Source organism: Echiichthys vipera, assembly GCF_963691815.1.
Source record: "Echiichthys vipera genome assembly, chromosome: 9".
In the NCBI taxonomy this organism is placed as follows: Eukaryota; Metazoa; Chordata; class Actinopteri; order Perciformes; family Trachinidae; genus Echiichthys; species Echiichthys vipera.
Window position 1 is genome coordinate 21,780,318 of NC_139834.1, and position 27,832 is coordinate 21,808,149.

Genomic DNA, 27,832 nt, shown 5'->3' on the forward strand with positions numbered 1-27,832 from the left:
AGACCCAGGACCAGGTGGAGAGAGTATATCTCCACACTGGCCTGGGAACGCCTCGGGATCCCCTAGTTAGAGCTGGTTAATGAGGCCCGGGAAAGGGAAGTTTGGGGTCCCCTGCTAAAGCTCCTGCCCCCGCGACTCGACCCCGGATAAGAGGCTGAAGATGAGATGAGATGAGATAAATAATGCATTAAAGACTTAAAGAGCATCATCTGTTATCCTTCTCTAGTACATAAACCCAACATATATATTTTTAACATTATTAATTAATCTTCACAAAAAGTTTTGTTTTCATGAAAACGACTCTAGGTTTTGAAACATTTGTCTTTCTTACAGGCACAACTAAATTATGATAACTACACCCTACTAGAATTGAATTGATATTGAATTTGAAGATAAAGGACGATTGTTTGTAAATACATGATCAAGACAACTTGCACTTTTAGAACATCTTTCTTTACGGCAACTCTTGTTGGTTTATCCACCATTTGCACTTAGTTGCATGCAGCTTCTCTTTACGTCCATTGCTCAAACGCCTGGGGGGGGAATGAGCATAAAGAAAAATCTGAATCTGAAGCAGCATTTTGTGAATTTAATCAGTCATATTTTTTTAACAAAGTAATCATCTGAACACGAAAATCATAACATTTAACATCATTCATATTTGAGTCATAAATCTTTGAATATGTTACAAAATGATATCTTAATATTGTAAACACGAGAAAATGCAAAAAAAATCTATGACTTAGCAAAGTTTGACAGGAGAATGTGATGCTATGCTTCAAAGAAAGATACATTTAGGCTAAAAACAATAATTCAGTCCAATTGAATAGGGTGCAATGCGTTTGGGTAGGCCTACAATAATACATGAGATTTAAACTAAACATTTAAATGACAGCAGATGGGTAACAAACCAAACACTTTTATTAATTGGATAGCAAAAGCAAAACGTTTCACAGCTAATAAGGCTGTCAAAGGGACATTTTCATTTCATAATTTATTCATCTAATCATTTCTTTGAAAACTTAACCTAAATGTCCAAATACATTCATGTTAGCATTGTAGGTTTTGCTAATATTTGTCAGCAGTAGAGTTCTCACTCCTTTTAGTCAGAAAATTGTTACATCTGGTAAACATGAGAAGGTCTTTATTAAATGAATAGTGGGCTCTGTAATGTCGGTTGTTATGTAACGTTCACTGACGTGTCCATTTTGAGTAAGGGTGCAAAGTAAGAATTTCTGATAATGATGTGGCATTAGACCTTTTATACTTTGCCATAATGTGAAATAACCATAATTTTCTCAAAATATATATTTAGGCTATATAAACTTAAACCTACACTTAAATATTCTTACAGCATCCCTTACTGAGGTTTTAATGTCAGTCAGTCAGTGTTTAAAAAGTCACTGTACACTCAAAAAACCTGCCAGATTAGAACCAGTCAACATATCATATGTAATGTCTGCTTTTTGTTCAAACTGACTATTAATTGACTATTTGCAATTATACTCAATTTCCATTCTATTAACCATGTTGCTAATTTCTGCTAACATCTTTGTGGGTTTAGGTACAGCCCCAGTATGGTCATGTGCTAAACCTACCAACCTACCTACCTTAAGCTACATTGAGTCAGCTTGAAGGCTGCAATTTTTCAACTTTTGGGCCACTTTACATCTTTTAAGAGGTTCCCTAACAGAGAAATACTTAAAAGAATAACGTTATTGGTGTCTTCCAACACGGTGCTGAAAACAAATAATGGATAAGGTCAAGGCTGACATGCTCAATTGACCGGGACAATGCACCATTTCCAGCTGTATTGTTCTGATATATGTAAATAATATGCAATGTGGTGAGCAACTGTTGTGCCTGATGATCTCCAAAGTTACCAAACATTGGTATAGTAAGAATTGGGAGGTTCAGATGTTCAAAGCAAAGATCCCAAAGAAGAAAGAACACAAAAACCATAAATCCAACAACCTTCATATATATACATGACATGTCAATTTTCTTTATAAAAAAAACGAAAAAAACTTACTTCACATTTCCATTAAGAATTTAGGGGTCTTCACGTTATATCTCAATATTTCACACTGTAACTGTAAAACTATTATTAGGCGTTAAAGAGTTTGGGATCACTACTCTGTTTACTTCAACATAGGGTTCTTGAAAAAAGCTTTTCATGTGTGTGTTGAATAATAATGTCAATAGAAAAGTTGTATATCTTGATCTAAATAAAATAAACATGTATACATGTATGTGTCCCATCCTTAGGTCAATCTCAAGGTACAAGGGCAGTAGTAAGGAAAGTGTGGTTTGAAAGAAGAGGTGTCCATACAACAAATCATACAGCCATCACAGGCCAAAATAAAATACAGTTTGAGTAAAAGTTTACAGTTTGAGTAAAAGTTTACAGTTTGGAGGTTTTTTTCTCCAATTCTTTGAACAACATTGAACAGCAAAAACAAGGTGTGGGGATGTTCACGCCATTTAAATTTTTTTATTTGTGTCAATGCTAAAAACAAAAAATGCCCTCAGTGAATATTTTGTGATATGAAAGATAAATAACAGGACAGCCCGACCTTTTCACCAGCCGACATATGAAACCAACATTAGGCCCATTAAAACATTATGTCCAAAGCTACCAAGGCCTTTTAGCATAACATATATTTCTTGGTGGTAGCCTATATATATAGTAAAACAGAATAGTGACACGTGACAAGTCAAAAGGACAAATAATCCAATGTGTCACTTTCCCATAACCACCCATATTCCAGCAGTTTTCATTTTGATAATAACTTCGGTAATAATGTTGATATTAACAAGGGAAAACTTTGCTTTTAGGTGGTGGAGCCGACAGAATCAGAGTGAAAGGTGATGTATCCGGAGGACGATGCCGAGGGTGTGCTTAAAAAACTGTTTGTGCTTCCTTTACTCTCACCCTTGCTCAGGTGCTTGTGATGCCCCCAGTCCGCTCCAGCACCAGTCCTGGCTCCGCCGCCTGTCCTGGGCCTACAGGCAGAGTGCACTAGAGTCTGCTGGCTGCGCCCAGGTGAGCCAGCTTCACAGAGATGCTTCCCATCTCGCATGCGCTCCCGGCAGCCTTTACCAGAGCCACAAGCCCCAGGGCTTTTCTTTCCAGCATGTCTGTCTGGTTTGGGGGAAGCCTCAGGCGTGTTGCCTCGACTGCTGCTCCGTTTGTGTTCTGAGAGCCGCCTGAGAGCATGAGGCTCTCGCTCAAAGTCTGTGAGCGGGAAGTGAGGAAGAAGGACTGTGTGCTGTTCATACACATTGGGGATAAGTGAGATGGTGGATGTGCGCCGTGGGCTCTTCCTGGGGCTCGGCAGCGGTGTCTCATCTATAAAGTTGATCACCTCATCGCGGCTAAAACACCGCAGTTCATCCTCATAGTGCTCTACGCCACAAACCACGCGTGGCAGGTGCTTGAGGGAGTGCATACTATCCTCAGAGCGTCGCCGTTTGCGATGCGGATGGTGGTGATGGTGGCTCTCCTCGTGGTAGGAGACCAGGCTGCTCCTGCGCCTCTCGCGGCGCGGTAAGGTGGAGCTGTAGTGGGCAGTCACTATCATGTCCTCGGTGGAGCCCCATCTGTGAAGGTATGTGGGGATCCGGTCGCTGGTCCACATGTCGGTTTCGTCGTGGGAGTATCTTCTTGTAGGGGGCACCTAGACGCAACACACAGACAAAACCCTTCAGAGTATGAATACATTTGCCTTTCATAAACCTACAGCAACACAGATGCACCTACATTATCAATTCAAAGGATATTACATGTAGGATTCCTCAAGGTTATGTGGCTGTCAGTGCCACTGTGAAAGTAGGCCTACACTACAATTTTAGTATTAATACTGACCTGCAGTAGTCCCAATGTGTACATATGTAAGTTGGAGACAGGATCTGATCTTTTTAAGGTTATTTTCCAGAATCCATTCTAGTTTTGGTCCCCTGAGTAAACTGTAGTGTTGATGTAAAATCCTACATGCAGCAAATATAAGTAGTTTGGCCAAGGTGTAACATGCAATTTGAAGTTGTTTATTTAAATGAATCCCTCAGATATGTATGAACATTTTAGCATAAGTCAACATGGTAATAACTGAACTAGTATTCGCCTCCATTATTTGGAGATGAAAACTGAAAAGGTGATGTTTCCTACATGTTATACTCACATTCCATTCTGTTCTGACAACTATGCAAGAGAGAGAGGGTTTGTCAAGGTGACGTCAAGAGCCACAAGATTGATATCAGCCTGCCCCCCTGTGGTGGGTTTTAGTAAATACAGAGAAATGAGACAGCAGACGATACAGTAGCACTGGGTGTTAGGTGGGAGGGTCGGACAGCAGAGGGCAGCACAGGCATAAGAATGAATAACGATGCAGGATGAAGAGAAACTCGCAAAACAAGCCAATAAAGCCAAAGAGGCTTTATTCTGCAATCAAGCCACTTGAGAAGTGCCTTAGCAGTTCTCAAATGGAGGTGCTACTTCATAATGATTTGAATGTTTTGATTTGATTCATGGTCTAATTCTAGCAGCAACAAAAAAATAATAAATGACCGCATGACAGTCGTCCTTTAACTGAAATTACATCTCATCTGTTTCACCATCACACATATACAGCAAGGAATAACGCAGCCAAATATTACTTTACAATCAAGTTATTCAATTGTAATAATTCATGTGACGAGGTGGATCAGACAGAAGAACAATGGATGGAGTAATGCTTTGGTTGGATGAAATGATAGCTACTGTATACATCTCTGTTTCAAGGCTTTGTGAAAAAAAAAAAGGTCAAATTGCATAAATATCCAATCACGTAAGGATCACTGGTCTTTAAATTGTCCATTATGATGTTGGGACATTTAGAGTGTTAAATTAAATATATATATTTATTTACTTTATATTTAATAAGCAAATTATTTCAGTAGATGTAGAATGCTTCAGCTGCAGGCTGTACTGAGAATACTGAAGCCCTTGTTAAGTTGTTTCTGACAAAGATGACACAGTGTTATGATGCTTTGTAAAAGTTAATATTATGTGGGTTGCAACAGTTGATTCTAAAGTTACATATCCTTACCACAGCCTTCCAGTCCAAGACAAGCAAGATTTTCATTGGCATTACTGCTTTAATCAATCGTTTTCATGAATATTGTTCCAGTATTGGATTCTGGGCCGGAATTTGGAGTTTACAGAGTTTAGTCAGTATAACTGAAGCCAAAGCAGAACATAAGGTTTTGTTGAATTGTCCTAGAAGGCTGCATGTTAGAAGGAATGAGTTGGTGTTAATGCAGGCTGAAAAGGAACATTTCACAGCTCTGCATCTGACTGGGATGGATGCTGGATCCAATGGACACAATGCTTTTGGGTAGAACATGGGCAAATGTTTATATTGCTTTCATGAAACCTCCTGGAATGTAGAAGGTAAGTCAGTTACTAAACTTTTACCCTCCTACAAAATAAAAATGTTGATAAATGAAGCACATCTAACATGTTGATGGGACTGTCGATGGTCATATTTACCAAACATTAGTCAGCCAGAGTGTATTTTTTGATTCACGTAAAAAAAATAAAATAAAATCTGTGGCATATCTGGGACAGATAGCATCACAAAATGTCTGACTGTTCAAGCAAGATAATGTAAAGGCCAACAAGGCCATTTCACCATGCACAGTGTCATTTTAAAATAGTTTCAATTGATCAAGAAAAATAAATGAAGAAAATCAATAAAAAATATACCTGCAAATACTGCATTTTATCTTCCTGTTGTTCCCTCAATGGATACCCTTGCGGAACCCCCCTTTCTAAGGTTGAGAACTCATACTTGGCATTACGGTCTACCGTCACGATTTCAGGTGCCGAGCTATAGTCATATGGTCTGTCATATATTAAGTCGGCATGAATTCCTCCATCTTGGCTGTTTTCTGCAAAGTGCAGAAAAGCACGAGCGTCAGGATTAGAGAGCAACGAACTCAATACACAAGACAGACAGACAGACAGAGGAATACATAAGAGAGTCATGTTCAATTGTTCTCTGATTTGTTGACTTAGCCTACGGGTCTGCTCTGGTATATTAGGTTTAGATTTAAAAAAATAAAAAAGCTATAAAAATGAAGAATAATTCACTTGAATTAAGTTTGGTTCTGAATTCAGAAACCATGCCAAATACTTGCATAAAGAATATGTTTAGGTAAAGGGCTTACACTCTGATCAACAAAATGATACAAAACAAGTTAAATATCCATCTACCAGGATTATTTTCCCATTTACTGCATTCATGTTCATTAAAGATCAATTGGAGATGGGTGTAAAATGCTGATCTTGAAGAAAATGTTGGCCAAAAAGATGAAAGATGAAAGTAGCTATTTGCACAGGCAGCTTTGCATGCAAGTCAGTAGCTTTGGGAAAACAGGAAACAATCCTTATACATACAACTGTGATGAGTTATACATGGCAAGCCCTCTGGAAAAAAAAACAGAGAACTGGCAGTGTTAATTATCACACAGAATACGGCCTGCCCTGTGTCGTTTTATGGCTCCTGCTGGACAACGAGCAGTTATCAGGGAGGATGTCGAGAGGGAGAGGATCAGAAGGTTTGGAGGGTTAGAAACAGGAGAGAATGGGTTCAGATCGGGTTCAGTTTAAACAGTGCCAATAGAAAAAGACAGATGGTTCATGCTGTCATCAGTTTGCATGGATTGTGGGGATCTGGTTATGGACCCAGTTCACAAGCCTTTCTATGATTATCATGTGACCTCATTTTGGGACCAATTTTTTGTGAAGTGTCTGTGATTCCTTGGTGAAATGTTTCATTTTTATCCTTCTTGGAATACAATTCTTGGACCACATTCTTTTTATCTTTATCTATCAGACATATATTTACTAAGTGCAGTTTAATTCAGACTTCAGCCTGAAAATTAATACTATTTTTTAAGTCACTCTTATCATCGCCACTAAGTGGGAGTCCACATCTGACAAAGAAATATAAATGAAAACAAACAAATGTGAAAAAAAGAGTAATTTTATATCTATTTGTGTTTCCAGAAAAAGCTTTGTATCCCTTTTGTGACTTGAGGGAAATATGACCATCATAATGACATGAAAGTGCTTTACTGCAATCGCTCCAGTTTCACTCTAGATTGGGAACCATTTATTTTTATCATCCTCTCATGCCAGGGCATTTTAGAGGAAGACTGCCCAGTTAAAATGCATTGGAGTGGAAAATGAAAAAAGTGCTGCAAGGTAAATATGTCCTTTGTCCAGCAATATTCCTCTTTTTTTATGTAACGACATCAATCTCATAGCATGGTAAAGTAAGACATCTTATAGTACACACCACATACAAAAACACAGAAAAATATATTTTAGTACAAAAAGTAATATTAAACAGACACTTGTCACTTCAGTTTCATCTCCTGACAACAAAGGTCACATGATAGGTCACATGATAACATTTGACCACTGATTTTAGACGTCAAACTACAACAAAATATAAAGTAAGTAATGATGTCCATCCAAAACAAACTACATATGTTTGATTCTTTATTTAAGAAACATGTACAAACAGCCAAACTCATGATTCCTATTGTAAAAAGGTCTTAAAGGGATAGAGGTTAGCACGCCAGTGTGGAGAAGCAGGAGTACTAACATGTAAGCTAAGCAATGTGCTGCTCTGGATGGGGGCATCACTCTCAACGTATTTGAGACACCGAACATAATCCTACCTAAACAAATCAATTTCAGTTTAAATATACGCTTTATTTTGAATATTATTTGCTAAATATGTACTCATTGGGACAACTGCAGGTCAGTGTTAATACTAAAATCGCAGTGTACTTTGCTGATTCCATAAACAGCTGGTCTGCGGTGTAATACACAACACAGCACAGATGCCGTATGAGTATGATGAAAAGATATAGTGCCAAAGGGCTGTCAAATGGTAAAGTAAAGAGCATAAATAAAATATAATGTACAATTAAACTGATATTTATTTGGGTTTGCCTTTTATTAAGGGGACTTGGATACATTTTTCTTCCACTGCTGCCCTAATCCACAGCAGCCTCTCTGTTGATAGTCCTGTCTGCTTCTCCAAACTGCCAGCATGCTAACCCTCACCTGCTGTTAACACACTGACTATTGATAAGTACCTTATACAACCACACTTCAAAAAAGCCAAACTATCCCTTTAACCACTCTCTAATAATTAAACCAAATGTTGAAAATGTGCCTATAAGTAGGCTGCAAATGTAAGCAATTATGTTATTTTTATGATTAGTTATCAACAATTTTATTTTGTTATTATTATAAGTAGTATTTTTTGATAACCAAGGTTAGAAGTGGTGTCCACATTCCCCGAAGAGATTGACAGTAGGGAAGATAGGGGAAGCTATTTTTAAGATGACCAATTCCAATATTTACAGATTTGTATCAGTTTTATAAGTATGCACTAAATCTGGGTCCTCCTGATTCACACCTTAAAGCCAGTTCAGATCAAAGTTTAGGGACAAGCTAAAATCAATGAGACTAACAAAGACTGTTGAAGAATGTTTTAACTTCAATTAGTATGCAAAATATACCCTTTCTAGAGTCTGCTTTAAAGTGATTGATTGGCCAAAAAAAAACAGATGGCAGTATAATTGCATACTTTAATCATTTGAACACCAAGCCGTCAGGCAGTCACAAAGGGTGAGGGTCAGGAAATGTTGTGCTCCAGACTCAAGGAGTGATTTCAACCTGCTATGAGGTACAATAGAAATCAGGAATATAATATCTCCCTTCAATAATCTATCGTTTGGGAATGACCCTCTGTAATCTAGGAAGGAAGCTGGTGACAAGAAAATAGCGTCAAAACATTCATAGAAGCGCCCTCAAACCAATTCTCGGCTGTCTAAAGAACAATTATTTTAAATGTATATATGGTGCTATGTTGTAATTGGCTACAGAAATGGAACCATGTTGCTCACATACATTATGTTGTTAAAGTCACATCCTGTAATATGACGGCAACAGTTATCTTCACACACTGTGAGAATATATAATAAACAGTATTGCACCTTTTATAACATTATTAAAAGTTTGTTTTTCATGTCACAAATCTTTGATGTTAACTGGCTTGGATGGATTTCACGAGGTTGACTTTTTCCCATATATTATCATGACCACTGGACTCTCAGTCATGATATAACAATAAGTTAGTATTGTGAATTAAAGCAAGTCTCCTCATTTGCTAATATATGAACGTGACCAAATAAATTTACTACTGAGGATCGTAAATTATAACGGTGACACCACCTCCTAAACAACAAGAGGTGGAATTATCTATCCACCATTAGGGCTATAAACTAAACAATTTCCTACTTGATTCTGACCTCTGTACCCTTCCTGCAGTATTGCTGTCCTCCATATACCTGGTACAACTACTCGCTAGAGCTAACAGAGTAAAGTATTCAGGCTGATAAATCACATTGGCCACTGAAATTCCTATGGCCAAAGACAGTCCAGAACACTTTCAAGATCCTGAATTGAGGAAATGATGCCTCGTCCTAAACTTGCATTTTTGTAAACTTAAGCAAATTATCCGCAATTTCACTTCAAAGTGCAAAACACACCAAATTATCTTTTGAACCACCTTTGAGAATTCAGTTTGTGAAGGCCTCAGAGAGTATGTAACAGTACAACCCTACTCTTTAGAGCTTTTACTTGTCCAAACTGAGCTGTCTTAGGTAATAGGAATCATCATCAATATTCACATCATCAGGTGAGGAGGAGGGTAAAAGGAGGCAGGGCAGGAGGGACAGTGTCTTACCCTCATCCACGTCGTCGTTGGACATGATGGCCACGCATTTCTCCCACACCATGCGGATGTCAGCCCGATAGCGGTCGCAAGCCCAGAGGAACATGGGCAGCAGGATGGACTGGGCAATGGAGCACCACAGCACACACAACACCATCCAGTTGTAGGAGCGGTCAAACTTCAGACTGGCAAAGCTCACCACCTGGGCAGAGTAAGCAAAGGGCAAGGAAAAAAACACAAATGAGCTATTATACTGTATGCTGAGGACTGCTTATGTTAAATTCTATAGTCCCTTTAACATCCTTTCGGTGATACTCATTGATAACATGGATTGGGTGGACATGTCAGTAAACAGAAGAACAAATCTAATATTCATTTAGTCTGGAACACAGTTAAAACACTGACTAATGTGCTAATGTGTACACAACTGTGGTTGTGCTGGGGTTCCAAGTGTAAATGGGTGTATTTATTAATACATACTGTACAGTATCATAATATTATAGGGCTGATTACAGTGTAACTACCTACTACTGTATTTAGGGTATCGGATAACTTAGGTAACTATTTGAAATGGGAATTAACTGCAAAAATACCAGACAAATAAGCTGCCATAGAAATGGTAAATGGACTGCAGTTATATAGTGCCTGTACCTCATTAGCCCATTCACACATACACACATTGATACACTTCGGAAGTTCGACATGCGATCAGGAGGAGCCGAACTGCCAACTTTGATGAACTTAATGATTTTAGTTTAGATCCAGCCTAGTCCAGATGACAGACCTTGCACTACAGAACCTATTCTGAACTTTACGTGTTGTTATTCAGTGAAAGATCTGTGTCTCTCCTTAAACCATTAAGAGGTACTTCCTCCGACACTGCACCCTTAGTTTTCTAATATTCAAGCTATAGTGCTCTCAGCAGGCACTCACCAGATTGCTGAGTGTCCATTGAGAGTATAAAATACTAAGCATGATCTCTCAGACCCAGTCCTATATATTGGTAGAGTAGATGTGACTACTATGTAGAGGCAAGAGCTCTGGTAATCATTCCTACAAGCAGCCTACATACTGTTGTGACATACAGTAGACACAGGACAAATAAAACTGTTCCAGTCTGTACCATCATTCAAACTAATGCTGCAACTCTTCTTTTAGAAGTTATTTTTCAATTAATTTATTCATCATATAACATACAAAATGTTGGCTACACGGTGGTGTAGTGGTTAGCACTGTCGCCTCACAGCAAGAAGGTTCGCATCCCGGCCTGGGCCTTTCTGTGTGGAGTTTGCATGTTCTCCCCGTGTCTGCATGGGTTTTCTCCGGGTTCACTGGTTTCCTCCCACAATCCAAAAAGACATGCACGTGTTAGGTGAACTGATTACTCTAAGAATTGCCCTCAGGTGTGAATGGTTGTCTTTCTCTGTTCATCTCTATGTGCCCAGCGATAGACTGGTGTCCTGTCCAGGGTGTACCCCGCCTCACGCCCGATGTCAGCTGGGACCGGCTCCAGCCCCCCGGGATAAGCGGTTGAAGATGAAAAAATGAATGAATGATATAAAATGTCACAAAACAACACATTCAGATATTTTAAAAAGCAGCAAATCCTCACATTTGAGAAGCTAGAATGCAGGAAAGACTTAAAACAATTAATGGATCATCTAAGCAGTCATCAGATATTTTTCCATCCAACGACTAATTGATTAATCGATGATTTCAGCCCTTACCTGTTCGGCCTTTCAAAGTAAGCTGAGTTCAAAGTATGATCATATGTAGCTGTAATGTATGTTGACATGACTGAACACTATCTTTAACGTAAACATATGATGAATCCTATGCAGCATGTGAACTCCCAACATAAATAAACAACATGAATTAAAGATGAGGAATTCTACGTTTGATATTGTGTATTTAAAAGCAAATCCATGTCCCATTAATAGAATTCAGGGAATAGCCGTGAAATCCTACGCATACAAAAGCAGAAAGCTTAAAATAATGAATTCAGATGTTTGATGTTTTCTAACAATTATCATAAACTGGTTCAGAAGCATTCAGAACGCTCGTTGGATTAGAATCAAAGCAGGTGCGTCTAATTATGATTCAATTCATCTCTGCATTCAGGCACTGCACTGCTCCTTAGTGAAGGGAAGGGTGTCCTCGGTTAGGGCACGACCCCTTTTTGCAACAAGCATTAGATCGAATATTCTAGCTCCGTGATAAAGCAGAGTGCATTATCTGATCATTTAAGTTGACAGGTTCAGAGTCTCATCCTCATCTCTAATGCATTGGGCCAAGACACTGATTAGATTGATTAACTCAAGCTCGTTATCTTGGGGGCCGCCTCGTCCGGTCATACCTTGAACTCGAGCACCAGCCATACAGCAGCAGCATCACTACGTGACTTCTCATGTGAAGTTTCAACCTGATATTGATCTGGTTTGGCTACGGAGCTGGCCCAATCCAAAAACAGCCAGGTAAACCGAAGACAATAGATACAACAAAGAACTACTCATCTGCTGTTTTAGGTCAGTGTACCGCACTGTTTTAACCTCTACATGTAAAAAGGGTTCTTACAGCCCATAAACTGATGACAGGATATTAAGCAGAGTGACATCCAATCACCTGTATGGGCTTTACTACAAGACTATTTGAAAGGGTAATGATGTAACTACTACTGTTAGTAGGAGTTATATAATGCGTGTTCATGTTGCATAAGTGTAATTTCCTAAATAAAGAAATACATAGTGGCCAATGTTTTTTAAGGATAACATCCCATAATGGCTTTCACTTTCATATAATCATTTTTGTTTTGTGAATATACTCAAATAATTATATTCCTGTTTCTGTTTTGATTTTTTACCTATAATGTGTTGAATCTATTCTGTTCATACTGTATATCTATCCGTCAGCTTCCTCTGTGTAACACAATACATTTGTTTGTGTGTAACTGCTTTCCATGCATTTAAATAGCTCATTACATCAGGTGATAAAGACAGCTAGAAGGACTTTTCTTGTTTCTGTCACTGCACTAGAAATAGGATCTTTCATCAGTACTATACTACTCTCTGTTATGCACACACATACAGAAACATAATGGGATGTTGTTGTAAAAGTGATAAACCACTGTCTCTTCAAATCGACTTCCAGCTTATGAAGCAACAAGAACACAGTTTCCCCTCTGACTAAAAGATTAACAACAGAGGCATTACACAAAAAAATGGTGGTGTTTCCAGTATTCGTGTTTTTATCATACACTGAAATTAAATGAATTCATACAAAGCATTTCCCAGTGTTCTGGACTTTGAACAACAAACAGCAGCTGTGGTGCCTAAAGACCTGTGAGCTCATCAGCGCTGAGTAATTTTGTCCAAACTCTGACCAGCTACCATCTCAACAAAATCCCAGCAATGACCCTACAAGTTCATTGTTGTAGGGCAAGCGCTAATATTCGGCAAACCAATAGGGTTGGGCGATTGGACGAATGTATCAGCTTTCTGCTTTTTTTGTTGTGTATTTATTAGACAAAAAAAAATAATAATAATGGAGCTTGTGGAACATAGCAAACTCATCACTCAAACACATCTCTCAGCTGCCGGAGACCTGCAAAGTGTTATGGGCTGTCTTGTCTGGTAAAAATTCTAACAGAACTGAGGTAATACATCGTATACAGACTGATGCTTTGACACGCATAATGGACCACCTATGTTTCCATAGCAGCACAGAACAAACCAAACCCTGGCTGTGGAGTTTTTACATTACCTGAAGGTCAACGTAGGTTCTTCTACGTGCTTAGAAAGATAGGGAAGGGGTCTTTAGTTTGTTGCAATCTACAACTTCCCCACTAGATGCCACTAAATCCTACACTACACTAAATACTGCTCCTTTAAAAAACACTCAAACCTCACATTACATCTTCCTCATGAAAAAATGATGGCTCTACACAAGTGTCTTGCTTTTAAGATGACCGGATGGTTTGGCTGCAACACAAGTAATAAAACTTGAGCCTTTACAGGCTCACAAGTCTGCATAGACAACCAATGAATGGACTCGTTTAAAAATGAATGAGAAACCAAGGGTGGAATTTGCAAACCAAATGGCAACATGTTAAAACAGAGCTTGCTCATTCACCCGCTGATAATGCACTTGAAGGATCAGTATCCCCAGGAAGTAGAGGGAAGGTGAACTCTGTTATTAAAGCCTGGAGTAGAAGACAACAGACGGAAGATGAATGAATCCATGCTTAACTGTGACCTCTAAGTCTGTGACTTAATGTGTGCAGGTCATAAATTATACTGTTGTCCAACATATTGTAATTTTTCTGTTGACATGGCTTTATTGTTATTATAGGCAGAGTTCAATCAGCACCCCTTACGCACACATGCACACACACACACAGCAGTATGCTGTGGTTACAGCTGCTACAGTGCATAAACTCCACCCTTACACTGACCTTTTCACCTAAAAGTTGAATTTTTACCATGGCTCTCTCTAGTGCAAACCAAATAAACCTTCCTCACTCTAAGCAATCAGCCTGGGACAAAATATGTTTGGATCCATATGGGCAGAAGAGTCTCCATAAGTTCTGAAAAAACGTCCAAAGGGGCAGGCAGTGTTGTTAAATGGCCGTCTGGGGTCTTGAAAGCTCACTAAGGACTAGCATTTTAGAAAAACAGATGCTTAGCTCTGTGAATCTAATATTACGGTAAGACTCAAACCTGGAGCTACGTGAACACAAAACACTGATCAATGCTCGAGCTATACCCCCTCAGTCACAATGATCCAGAAGTCTAACATCTACAACTAAAGTTTGACCTGTTAGCCGATATGACGGATGGTAAACTGGTTGGATCTTAGCCCAGATCCATCATTAACTGCAAACATATTAAGGAAGTGTACTCACCAGTATGGGGAAGCCAGTCAGGAAGTCGTAGATAAAGACAATTCCACTGATCAGATAGGTGATCTGCAGTGATGTCTTGAGAGGCTCTGATCCATCGATGGATGATCTGCGCTTCCCCTGGGCGTCCTCCACCACTATGGTGGGGACATTGAACTTATTCTTGTCAGCCTTGTGGCCCGCCTGAATAGAGAAGGTCTGGAAGAGAGCGATGCCGATGCAGATCACACCCATAGCCACGCTGCCACCGATCAGCAGCAGAAAGCACACGCCGAAGCCTAGTCCGATCTCCATCACAATGAATCGGCAGTCAGAGGTGTAGAAGCGGTTAATGGTGTCGTGCCAGCCCACTGCTGGAAGTGTGGACAGGATGAAGGAGACCATCCAGATGCCCATCACTGTGTGCACTGCCTGCTTCTTGGTGTTACTCAACCTGGAAGCAGAACCATATGTTTTAACATAAGGGTCTTCAAGTGAAATGGGCTTTGGCTTTTTTTCTGTTGTGTATGTCCATTAGCCCATAAGATTGTTAAACTGGTGGGCCTTGACTCGGATACTGGTGAATCTGAAAAGTCACGATACTGCTTGTGGTAGAAACTTTAACACAAACTGCAGGCACTTGAACCATGAATACTGAAAGTATATGTTTCAACACCTTAAACAAAAAAATGAAACCTGTAAAAAAGACAAAATGAGGAGATTGTGAAAGGTTTACCCAAACAGCATTTACAGCACATTAAGTGTGAACTTGCAGTATGCTGCATGAAATAACAGGAACAAATTGGAGGTCTGACAGAAAAGCTATATTTTATATATGCAGGGGACTGATGTCGAAAAAAATATATATTTGACTGAGAAAGTCAGCGGAAATAATCTTGGTAAAACTACATTATATATGTAGCAGATTTGCAACTGGGACATCTAAGTTAAAAAAAACAAAAAAAAAACACTACGAACATATACCACACATTCATCACTTAGATGAACTGGAGTTGAATGGAGGGCAATCAATGCTTTGCTGACGGCAAAAGATTGCTTTTCAAGTCTCTCGGTCTATTTGTCATTTAGGTCTATTTCAGCATGGAGGGATTTCTATCTCCTCTCACCTCCAAGTAATTGTTACAGCCAAGCAATTTGCTGAGTGTATTTGTGTCCTCTGGTAGTATTGCACTTTTCAAGGTTTGTAACAGGATAACATAGGCCCTAAATATAAAAATTATATCAGGCAGTTACCAGTGTTTTTATTTCAAAAACTGGACAAATGACTGCTATCCTAACAAAACATTTGCACCTAAAGCATTGAGCTGTTTAGGGCATCAGCCTCATACAAAGAGGCCAATCGTTTTAGCTTGTAGAATACATAGATAGTCTTAATACTCTTAATTTAAGTTTCAAGTCATTCTACCTCTTAAACATTGGCTTCCTTTAAAAGTGGATATAATAGAAAGGGACGTGTAGACAATTTGCATTAATGTACCTGTCCTGCTTCATTTGTGCTGGGAATGAGTACAGTAAATTATCTGTGAAGTGTCAGTTGTTCAGGAGCAGTTTTAACAGGAAACCCAATCTGTCTCCCTTAAGAGAGCCAGAGCACATGTCACCTATCCTCTTCTTCCGCTCAATAAAATCCCCTGGAGGAGCACTGGCTGGATATAGAATACATCCCCTTGCATACAATATGAGTCAAAATATAGTTGCAAATATTTGTAACTAGTAATGTACTAGCTTATATGCACTGACACAATATGAGTGGCACAGAGGGGGCAGCAGTGGCCTCCATCTTTGCACTATGGCTTTATGGAAAGACAAGTAGGTTTTGTTGTCACTGTGAGTAATTATGCTAGCCTTTCCCGAATGCCTGGGGTTCATATGGTGGAGTAGCTACGTCACCAAGCTGCTTGAATCTATTAGCAGAAAGAGAGGGAGTGTTGCGAGGGAAAAAGATCCTAAGATAGTGAGAGCAGGGTGATGAGAACAGCTGCCGAAGTACAAGGTTGGAATTCATAATTCAGGCCTTCAGTGTGTGTTAATGTCAGAGGCAAGGCAGCCATGCTACCTCAGCAGGGCAAACGCGGAGCGATGTAAATGAAAGATGAACAGCAATTACACGGTGCATCAATCCACCATATCGTTGTTAAAAAGTGAAACAGGAAGAGGAGCTGCTGAGAGATGTTTCCACACAGGAGATGACAGAGAATATAGTCAGATGAGTGAGAGAACAGATGAGGGAGATAAAAGCATTTGACTAAAGCCTGATATCTCGGTGTGGGCAACAGCCAATAATGACAGCTGCACAAGCAATATAGATAAGAAGATTAAGCATAGATTTGAAAGGAAGTTTGCATATCTTATTTGAATGTGTGCTTATCTTCAAAATTGGCCATGCTAACTGTAGGCTAAGCATTTGCAAGCCTGATGCCACAGAAGGTAAAATAACTTTGTTTTTCAGCAGGGGAGGAAGAGTGACGCAACAGAATACTGATCTTCACCACATGTGCCACAGGACCAGTTGCTCTGCCATTTCACTGACCCATTTATTAGCTTGTCTGTGTCATGGAAAATACTCATTTCATATCATTTGCTCTACAAATGCATTTATCTGCAAGTGATTATTCTGTGCCTGATGAAAAGAAAAGTTATAAATTAGCATATTGATTGGTCCATGTAGCATCAATCTAAAAAACTGAGGTAAACAGGCTGATGAGTGACATTAATCTAAACTGCATCCCTGTCCCATCTGAGAGATCTACTCAGAAAGGCAGTGCAGGATCCAAATTTACAGCTTAAAATGTCAAAATGGTGTATTTCAACTGACAGACAAATAAATAGATAATACAAGACATAAGTGTGTAATGTGGGGAAAAATGACTGTTTGAAAATGGCACCACCTAAATTAAAAGCGTAATCTGAACAGGCGTAAACAGAACAACAGATTGAAGTGTTTTACCTGTAGTTTACAGGCCAGCGCACCATCCACATGCGGTGGTAAGAGAGCGAGGTGACGGAGAAGCAAGTGACCAGTGTGAGAGTGTAGAAGGTGGAGACGAACACCTTGCAGAGACCCTCGTTCCACTCGTAGTTTGAGTGCTGCCGGCGCAGCGTTATGACGCAGTACATGGTGATGGGGATGGCCATGTTGAGGATATGTGTGCCCGCCAGGGTGCAGATGAGGAACTCCAGGGGCTTCCACTTTTTCTGCTTGGCACTGACGCTAAGGATGCTCCAAGTGTTGGCCAGGATGGACACGCCTGAGCAGACCAGCCAAGCCAGCGTGTTGGCGTTGATGACGTCATCCTTCATGGTGGTAACCTCATCCACCATGTTGGAGCGGGGCAGGGCGACGCCTGGGGGGACGCAATGAACCGTTTGCAAGAGCAGGTACACACGCGGAGGTGGAGGAGGTGGTGATGGGCAGGAGGGGATGCAGGACGTCGGGCAAGGCAGGCATCCTATATGGGTGGGCTTGCACTCTCCATGGGATGGCTACAGCACGGAAAGGACCTGGTGGTGGTGCACAGTGGGTTGTAGGAGGGGGAGGATTAAAGAGCCAGGCCAGTTTCCTTACAAGCCTGAGGGGGAGAAAGAGAGAGAGAGAGAGAGATCACACATTGATGAGAGACAGAGAATGTAAAGAAAATTATATAAGTCCTTCCAATTCAAAAGAATCCTTCATCATATATAATTACTCATCCCAGTGAACTAATACGCTTATGTTAATTACAATAGTTTAATTATTCCTGTGGAAGCCATCAGTTTGTTTTTTGTCATACTACAGTCATATGCAACTGCTATACTTTGCTGAATGGAGGCATGATGGGAACATTATGCATGCCTATGCGGCCTCTAGCTCACTGGGTAGAGCGCCGCCCCATATAGGCTCAGTCCTTGGGAGTGGCCCACCAAAACAAATGGTGAGTTGAATATACAGTGCTGATTTAACTCTATGGCAGTGTTTTAAGCATACGGTTTGTAGTGTTGATGTACAGGACTTTCCTGGTTGATCCAATACGGACGTGCCATAATAGAGCAATTTCTCATTGACCTCCATGTTAAACAGGCCATTTTAACAGCACAATTTAACCTATTTGAGGCCTAGTACAAAAATATGTTTCTGTATGTTTAGGTCATATCACCATGACAACACTGAGGGGGGTGAATTTTTTGTACCAGGCTAGTTTTGATTCAATTTTATGAATAACTAGGGGCTCTTGAGTGACAGCTAGCCGCTGGCCCTCAATTCGCCTCGGAGGTATACGTCAGCCAGATGGACGTATCTCCCTATTCCCAAACATCACATCAATGCCCTTTTTTGGTCAGAGGAAATGTGGTGGAGACAAAGTCAGGCAAGATGGCAACTCCCATAGAAGAGGATGATTGGATCAAGTTAAGAGAACGGACCTGGACAGATATGCTACGTCCATTTTGTATACAGTCTATGGCCCCACCCTTATACCACTTAAAACGTAACAGAACTGCATTTTATGCAATCTTGTTACAAAAACTGATTGAAAGAACACGCGCACAAAAATAGATTTTTTTGGTCATTTCCAGCATAACACAGCTTCAGCCAGACAATAATGAGAAAAGGATGACTTTGTTTCCCCCACTGCGGAGTGAAAACTGCTTGGCACAGCTGGAGTGTGTTGTCACATCTATTTCCTGTCTTTTGGCTTGTCCAAACACTGATGTGCTGTGGGGCAAGACCCCCAGGAGGGGACACTGGAACAAGAACCATGTCATCATCACCCCGTTCTCACTTCCACTAATCTAATCCTCCTCTCTCACTCTTCCCTTCAACCTCGAAACTTTGGTCAGCCAATCAGATTGAGTCCTGCTAATGCAGACGGTTATGAAGCAGCATCTATAGTATACGCTCTTCAGGATTAGTGCAACCAATTCAATTCAATTATAATGATAGTGCCAAATCCCAACAATTCCGTTATCTCAAGAATCTTTCTATATAGTAGTAGGCCTAAACCACTTCCTGTTACTTATTTATGATTTGCAGACACCCAACATTCCCCCATAAGCAACAGCAAGTCAGATTGCTGTAATCTTGCATGCAGCGGCAACAAAAACCATCCTTTTAACAGGCAGGAAAGTCGAAGAGACCGGACCCTATGGTGGGAGGCTATCTGACTTGACCAGTTGGGGAGGATTGAAAAAGAGACAGAGAAACCCAGAAATGCAAAGCAACCACATACTTAACATTAATTACCATGACAATAATAGGAATATGAATAATAATAATAATAATAATAATAATAATTATGGCAGTGTATATGCTATAATGATATGAATAGTAGCAATAATGGGATTAATGATAATAGAGATATGACTAATAATAATTATAACAGTGGATATGATAGGATGACATCAATAGTAACAATAATAGCGGTAATAATGGAGGAGGTATTCAGGGAGTGGTCCTGAAAACACATCATGAAATATTCTGCTGGTTCAGAAGAAGCTGCACAATCACACCAAGGCACCTAAACTCAAGTGATTTAAATATTTGACCAGGGGAGAGCAACTAACACACTTAAAAAGTCTCCCTTCGTTTCAGAGAAAAATGTGGCAGTTTGTTCAGAGTGAAATAATGATAAAGCATTAACAGACCTATTGGAAATGATGCCAAAATTACATCTGACAGCCAGCAGTGTCTCATTCTGGGATAGTGAAGAATAACTATGATTAACTGAGGGGAAAACGCAGAACTGGACTGACTTATAGTGTTTCCTTCTTCCCTGTTCTTATCTTCCAGTAACACCTTACAACATCATACCATCATACCTCAAGTTAAAGGGAGTAAATGTGGATTTGTTAAGATCTCTCTGCAGCCAAAACAGGTTACCAACTCCAAAGCTCATGAGACTTTTGTTTACAAGTTGTTTACAAGTTTACAATGCAACATTTCACTAAAGAGACAACCAAATAAAACACATGCTGTCTATGTTAAAAGGCTTTATCACACACTGAAAAACCATTTAAAAACAATAGGCTGGGATATAAAAAGAAGGATGATTCAGAGCTTTGATCCAGGACTCCAAGGGTGGTTGGGATGTTTGTTGACTGTGGATTGAAACCGCAGTTGAACCAAACACTAAACATATTAACACTGTTAAATATTGGAAGAGATGATAAACTGAATAAATTGTTTTGAATTTCTAAGCAACAAATACAAATGCAGGAATGTCATTTTAGTTAATGTACCATAGGCAAAATAACTTTACTTGTGTATATTCTGACAGTGAAAGGTTTCTTAATGAAAGGTTAAGTTTGGTCACAGGGAGAATGATCTGATTCAACAGATGTAAACAGTTGGGATGAAGGCTATCATTGGCTTCCTATATCAGGCGGCATTCTCCTCCTCTTCTGCCATCTTTTTTTGCCAGGGCACCATCGCTGCATGTGGAGCTTAGTGTCAGCCAAGATGATTATGATTGGTTTAAAGAAATACAAACAAGCCAGAACCTTTTCACCCTATACCAGACTTGTCTCCATTGCTGACAGTGCATTTTCAATACTAGGGACAATCTTGCGATGGGATCACACCGGCGGGGATGCCAGATCGGGCCAGGAGCGTAAAGTGGTTGGGCCCCCTACATCCAGCCTCCTTGTTCAGATCAACCCAGTTTTTAGTTTGCCCTTCATTTTGATCTCAACTATACACCGTTATCGTGGTGACAAAATATGGCCACAGACAGACATAAACACCTGAAAATACTCAAAACTGCCTCTGTGGTAAATGCCACTAGCCCCTTCAGAGCCTGTGGTGACATTTCACAAAAAAATATTTTCACCTTCTTGCATATCTCTAAACCTAGATGGCTGCTGCCATGTTTGCAGCCAATATCTATCTCCAATATCTATCCCACCACTCCGCTCCATGTTCTCCACAATGGAAATGTGCTTTACTGTGTCACGATGACCCTTTTCTGTTAATGCATGCACTGTACAGTATATCTTCTGCCCAGGTAACTGTTTAAGTGAAAATGTGAAATATATTCACTCAGCTCTAGCATGTTATTCGTCAGATAAATTAACTGGATGTTCCATTTGTAATAGGCACGGATCACACATTTGCAGGTTTAACATCAATCTTCGATCTTGGTTTTTCTTGTGCCTTTCCTACATCCACAATTGACTACAAATAAGAAGTAACATTTCAATTACCATGAAGGAATTGGCTCGCTGGCTTATTTTGAGTGATGTTGAATTAAAATGAATAAAAATATTTTGAAACTGCTCATAAATGTCCATAAAACCTCTAGCAGACAAAACAATTCCCCTTTCTATCTATCCAACTGAGTTTGTAATTTACCAAAGTAGGCAGAGAACATTGGCAAATGTAGTCTAAGCCCTTCTGCTTGGGTGACTCATGAGGCTCAAGAGGGACAATGGCAGCTTTCAATTAATACAAGAAATTGCAATAAGACCTAACAGGGTTATTCCAGGATGTTTACAAGCAGGGGCAGCTTTCTACCTCTGGGAACAGCTTTAAGTACCATGGAGATTTCAAACAAGCAATACATGCATGGTATTTTTAAACTGGTGATGTCAACTCTGATTGTATTTTGCCTCTTTGTGACAGTGATTGTTCAAGAGTAACTCTCAGTTTTAGCTAGTTAATATTCACTGTTCACATATTCAGAAATACAATGTGTTGAGGGGCATTATGTGTTATTGTATATGATGCAAGACTCCACTGAGAATTCACAGATAACGTTTATGCACAAGTTTTCTCAGTAAAGGTTTTCATCATTCTGATTTATATTAAATTAAGCCAGCCAGTGTCCTTAAGGAGTAACGAACCAGGACTAAGTATGTGAGAAAAGTCGATTAAAATGCACCTCATCACTGTGCTGTGCTACACCGCTTTTCAAAAATGTATACAGTGCATATTTAGAGATCAGAAATGAAAATTGCAGACACAGTCAATCATGTCTACAATGTGGGTAAACACTGCAATTCACCCCTCAGTACAACACCCGCCTTGACTACAAATTAGATTCAGAGAATCTTTTTTAGGGCGTTTGTATCCATTATTGAATGTCAAATTTAACCTTCACCACAGTCCTCTCTTGTGCAAGTCTAATGGAAAAATAACTGATACAGAAACCTAGTCACACATAGTATTCACCCGCCACAATACACCTCAAAATATAAATGCCACACTGCGTCATGCGATGGCACTTTACATTGGCATTGGACGTCAATCATGAGGTGCAGATTCATCCACAATGAAGGTAATTCAGTAGATTGGATTACTATGAAGTTGGTTTACCTTTGTTTAGTAATGTTTGTTTATTTGGATCCCCATTAGTTGTTACTAGTGACATCAACCGCTCTTCCTGTTGGAGGAGAAAACATAGATGACCATGAGGTAAAGTTTATCTTCCGTTTGGAAAACGGACTCAAGGAAACATGAAAAGGGTTTAGGAATACAAGACTCATAATACAAGGTCAAGAGGGCGACGTCTTGCCTGGATTTGGCAGCAAAATATCTTAAACAATTATGTATGTGTCTGGCTAATTCTAGTACCTCCCATCCAAGTGTGTGCAGGTCCGTTTATGAATGTATAATTTGTTGGTTTAAGGTTTTAGAGAGACAATCTTAGACAGGATATATACTGTTCAAATCTGCATGTCCACAAGGGTTCACTTCAGTCTAGGCGGACTGTCTGTGTGCAGCCCAGAAAGGTGACCGCGCCGACTGTACGCATAGCAAGCGCGCTTACTTTGCTTGCCCAGGTGGTTGTGTTTGCACAGGTATGCACCGCTAATTTGCTAAGAAGGAAGGAGAAGGAGGGGAATACAATTCTCCAGGTTTAAAGCCGAACCGTTCATTGTTTATTGTTTTACAATAGTTACAGTACAACTGCTTTTAGTGTAGGCTGACCGGTCCCAATCCTTAGTCGCAGGTTCCAAGTCCCGACAAAAGCCTGTCGGGACGCTAAAGTGTCCTGGTTTCCATCAACCACTATGAAATGTCCGCTTTTGTCAGCGATTACATAGCCAACGTGGTCTTATTATAGCCTGATCATTACTAAAAAACACCTAGAAAGAATAAAGCATCCAGCATATGATTTTAACAATGTGTGTGTGTGTGTGTGTGTTTGTGCGTGTGCATGTGCGTGTGCATGTGCGTGTGCATGTGTGCGTGCGCTTGCGCGTGTGCGCTTGCACGTGTGTCAACATAGCCGCTACATTGACACACATCATACACATACGTCGTAGCGTAGCTAGGCTACACAGGTTTTGTGCTGTGAGTACGACAATGCTGAAAAGAAAGTGGTAGCTCGCGGTGGTAGTGCAGATATTAAAGAACACATCAAAACCGCGAAACACAAGCGATGGCTACAAGAAGGTGCTAGCAGTGTGTATACCTACTTTAGCAACATTGGCGCTGGAAGTGCTGAGCTAAAGCGGGCTGCTGAGGAGGGGACTTTTCCCTACCATCTGGGTTAACATACATGATTTTTCCCCATTAGGCTATGTTGTAAGGGGGCCTAGTCTATCAGCTTAAATTGAGCCTAATATACGCGTCTACCACCTCACATGCACAAGTGCTACGGCCACACGCAAAATGTCCCGGTTTTAGGTTCAGGAAATTTGGTCACCCTATTTTAGTGTGAAAAAGAGCACAGAGTTTAATATTGGCAGCAATTGTTCAGAACTAGACTGACACTTGAGAGCCCACTTAGTCATATCTTTGCAATTTGCCCATTCTTAATACTTATTAGTAACCCTTCAAAGAAGGTTTTCTCATTTGTATTTAGCACAAGAAAAAACTGTTGACTAATGCCATGAACAGGAAATGCAATGACTTTTCTACGAATGTTAGACATAAAATCCATGTTTAACTAATCTACTCTGGTATTTTTCAATGAAACTAAAAACTTTGACCCTTAATTACAGAGACCACACAAATTAAATTGGTAACAGAAATAGCAGTGGTTATATTTGTTGTAGAGCTGGTTTTATCCAAACACTTGACTGACTTGCTTCCCAACCATAGTGAAACTAACGGCTCAATCACCCACAATCCCCTGGGCCTCTGAGCCAAATCTGTCCTCTGCACAGGGGAAATCAGTAAAGCGTTTCTCTCTTGAACATCGAAATGTTGAATGTTAACAGAGCAGCCCAGATTTATTGAGGTGTTGATACAAGGAAGATCAATTAACAGAAAGTTGTCGTAGTAGATTTAAATGCATTTTAATTACTAAATGAATTGCTTACATTCAGGCATGAATAATCACTTTAGAGCAAATGTGATATAAAATATTTAGATTTTGACCTGATTTGGGTGTAACAAAGCAGCAACCTCCAGGTATGAGAAATGAAGCCAATGCGGAAGTGCCAAAAATTGCAATTCATGGAGTGGCCGCTTGAAGCTGGCTCCAAAATAGAGCAATTCCTCATACAGACCAAGACTAGTACAAAGTGTCTGCACTTTGGGGGTATGACACATGCACAGTAAAATCTGGTCTGCAATTGCCATGAGGCTCAATAGGTGGCGCACTATCATAGAAACAGAAGAAACGGCCCAAGCACACCAAAACAACACCTTAGCAGAAACCATCACTTTAATTGTAGTGCCATCTGCTGGAACCCTCCAACAGCACAGCTCCAGTTCCACCGTGTATGCGTCATAGCCCAAAAGCGCTGCCATCTTTGATTGGTGTCCATGCCTCCTTTTTACTATTCATGACAACTGCATGGGGGGGTATATAACTCACCTGGTTGAATTATATATAATGCTTAAAGTTCTGCATAATTAAGACATGGCTGGTTTCAATGACAGGTGGCTGCCGTTTCAGGAGGTTAACCTCGGCTGGCAACTGTCTGCTACCCTCATATACCTCTACTCATGGCTGTGTTTGTGCTGTTGGTGTGTGGATACTAAACTGACTCAATGGATGCATGTGTTGGTGTTTTTGGGTTATAATTCATGCAAATATCAGACTAATAATATGGCTTGCTGTGCGTTTAATTGGACATAAGGGCCGTTCAAGAAGTATGTGCTCCAGTTTTTTCCGGTGAGTGCAATTCTAGTATTATTTTAATTATATCAAAATAATAATGATAAAAAAATTAAATAAAAATTAATTATACATTAGTATCTATCAACCGTCAAGATAATAATCTCACACAGCGCTGTCAATATCTATGTTACATATAAATTTCAGTCCCCCGCGCACTCCATGAGTGTCACGACCATAAATATGTGCACTGTTTGCAATAGTGGTGTGGGGAATTATAATCATTATCTCATCACGGATGTTTCAGTGTAATCTAAATTCAGGTGTACTTATTTGCTTCAAATTGTTTGCTAAACATATGCAGTGTTAATGAGATTACATCTGTGGTAGTAATTGACAATGGGCAGACAGGAGCAGATCAAATTCAGCCAGCGCAAACCGCAGAATCTGTATAACGCACTGCTTCAACACAAGTTACTAGTAGACCCAGCACACTGCTGTGATTCCCAGTGCTTCAGTTTGTGCTGCCTGAATTGATGTTGATAAGTAACTCCATCTCCAGGCCACCATCCACAGATTTCCTTGCTCGCTTGTTAGCCTAATTTGTTAGCCTTCGCCAGCTTGGAAGCTTCGAGACAGACTTCGTTCAGCGCGCCTCAGCTCTGGATTTTTGCCCATTTTTGTATTAGCCGGGAACCATGATGCTGCCAAGATGACGATGGCTGGGACCAACAGGTGCTGGCCACATTGAGCTTCATTTTGGCTCTTCAGAAAGCTATGGGAGTCTATGACCATCTTGAATATGGATGGTTCACTATATAAGGAACTAAAGAACTTGTACCTTTGCCATCACCACTCGTTATACCCATAAACTGTATTAAAAAAAATGGACATAGACTCCCATCGCTTTCTGAAGAGCCAAAATGAAGCTCAACGTGGCCGTCACCTGTTGGTCGCAGCCGTCGTCATCTTGGCAACAAAGTCTATCTCTAGTTCCTAATATAGTGAACCACAAATGTTTTATCAGGGTTTTACATTACAGTGAGATAAATCGTTCAGATTCACTTTTGCTAAGAAATGTCTTCAAATTAAATAGCTACTAACTTACCCCACCAAGTAATGAAAAATATTAGAAAACATCAAAAGTACTCCTGACAGCATACCTGTATGCATCATTAAAATGCTTTCAACCCATTGGTAGAGTTTATGATATTTACGATATTTTGTAATACGGATGACTCATTGACGCATTGATTTTTTTATTTCTAGACACAGCATAAGTCATTAATCACTATGATAATGTATATGTAGCTGTAAACATAAAGGCTGACAGAAATACCATCAGCATTGTGGAGGCCTGATGAAAACTGCTGCGTTTCCTTCTCCTGGTTATCACTTTGCACAATAGTCGCATTTTGAACTGCTGAAAAAAAAGGGACCAAACACCTTTTCAATCTTCATCTAAACTATAATCAGCTGAGACAAATAGGAAGAGCCTATTTGAGGAGCCTTGAAGTGTGCCTAGACAGATTTTGGCAGGCATAAAGATGGAATTATCTGTTAAAACAACTGCAAAAATGGATGACAGTCAGTCGGAATGAGATCAGAACAATAATTACATGGAAACCTATTCCAAGGAACACAATGATTTTCAAGGCTCTATCTAACAATGCTCATCAGCGCAATGTTGGTCAGTGTGTTTGCTGTGGTACAGAGTGATAGCATACAGTACATGTGTAATGCTGACCCACATCTCCCATCTTCAAATTGGCAGGAGCTAGAATGGACAGAGGGAGTCAACCTATTTTGTAACCTCCCTGCTGACAGGTGTGATGCATTGGGTCTTTTTGCCTGACTAGCCACTCATCCCTGGAGCTGTAAGAAAGGAAATACTCTGCCCTCAGAGGCTTCACAGCTGAGCAAATCCTCAGTGTTTAATAGAACATCACTGATGTTTATACATGACAGGTGCTTTACTTTGAAAGTCAAGTCAGCAGGTAAGCTTTTTTGCAGCAACAGCAGCACCCTGCGTCACTTTTACAAATACTCTTGCTTAGGAGCTATCCAGTACAAGCACAGTCCTCTACAGCTTTTAGGGTTAAGTGCCTTTTGCAGGGAATGTCAGGGGCAATTATAAATTTCTCTGTCCC

The 27,832-nt window shown here is 40.0% G+C and overlaps 1 protein-coding gene across 1 annotated transcript in view; it reads right to left on the reverse strand.

Moving 5' to 3' along the window:
* Positions 1 to 1,031: 1,031 nt before the first annotated feature.
* gpr153 (G protein-coupled receptor 153) overlaps positions 1,032 to 27,832 on the reverse strand; it is a 35,422-nt gene continuing 8,621 nt past the window's right edge. The window contains exons 2-6 of the mRNA XM_083919520.1: positions 17,645 to 18,266; positions 14,701 to 15,130; positions 9,813 to 10,002; positions 5,747 to 5,931; positions 1,032 to 3,680 (exon numbers count right to left, since the gene is read on the reverse strand). Of these exons, the coding sequence (XP_083775646.1) occupies positions 2,835 to 3,680; positions 5,747 to 5,931; positions 9,813 to 10,002; positions 14,701 to 15,130; positions 17,645 to 18,018 (2,025 nt within the window). The 5' untranslated portion in view covers positions 18,019 to 18,266 and the 3' untranslated portion in view covers positions 1,032 to 2,834. The remainder of the gene's footprint in view (positions 3,681 to 5,746; positions 5,932 to 9,812; positions 10,003 to 14,700; positions 15,131 to 17,644; positions 18,267 to 27,832) is intronic.